Source organism: Corvus brachyrhynchos, unplaced genomic scaffold, assembly GCF_000691975.1.
Source record: "Corvus brachyrhynchos isolate BGI_N302 unplaced genomic scaffold, ASM69197v1 scaffold65, whole genome shotgun sequence".
Taxonomy (NCBI): Eukaryota; Metazoa; Chordata; class Aves; order Passeriformes; family Corvidae; genus Corvus; species Corvus brachyrhynchos.
In genome coordinates this window covers 3,477,625-3,477,992 of record NW_008238365.1, presented here as the reverse complement: position 1 = coordinate 3,477,992, position 368 = coordinate 3,477,625, and the positions used below count along the sequence as shown (strand labels likewise).

General features: G+C 66.8%; 1 protein-coding gene across 1 annotated transcript in view; it reads left to right on the top strand.

The window, feature by feature from the left end:
- Positions 1 to 37: 37 nt before the first annotated feature.
- MRPS15 (mitochondrial ribosomal protein S15) overlaps positions 38 to 368 on the top strand; it is a 6,805-nt gene continuing 6,474 nt past the window's right edge. Inside the window, exons 1-2 of the mRNA XM_017736119.1 lie at positions 38 to 51; positions 137 to 171. Coding sequence (XP_017591608.1) covers positions 38 to 51; positions 137 to 171 — 49 coding nt within the window. The remainder of the gene's footprint in view (positions 52 to 136; positions 172 to 368) is intronic.

Below are 368 nucleotides of genomic sequence, written 5' to 3'. Positions count from 1 at the left end.
CTGAGAACAACCCGGGCGCCTCTGCGGGAGCCCGGGGATGGGGATGGGGACGCGATCGGGGACGGGAACGGGACCGGGACGAGACCGAGACAGGGATATAGGGATTGGGACGGGACCGGAACCGGGACGGGGACAGAACGAGTATCGGGACCGGGACGAGGACGGGGACAGGTAGGGGACGAAACCGAGACGGGGACGGGGACGGAGATGGAGATGGAGATGGAGATGGAGACGGGATCGGGACGGGGACGGGGACGGGGACGGGGGCGGGAACGGAGGTGGAGATGGAGATGGAGATGATGGAGATGGGAGATGGAGATGGAGATGAGATGGAGACGGGGCCGGGACGGGGACGGGGACGAGGAAAC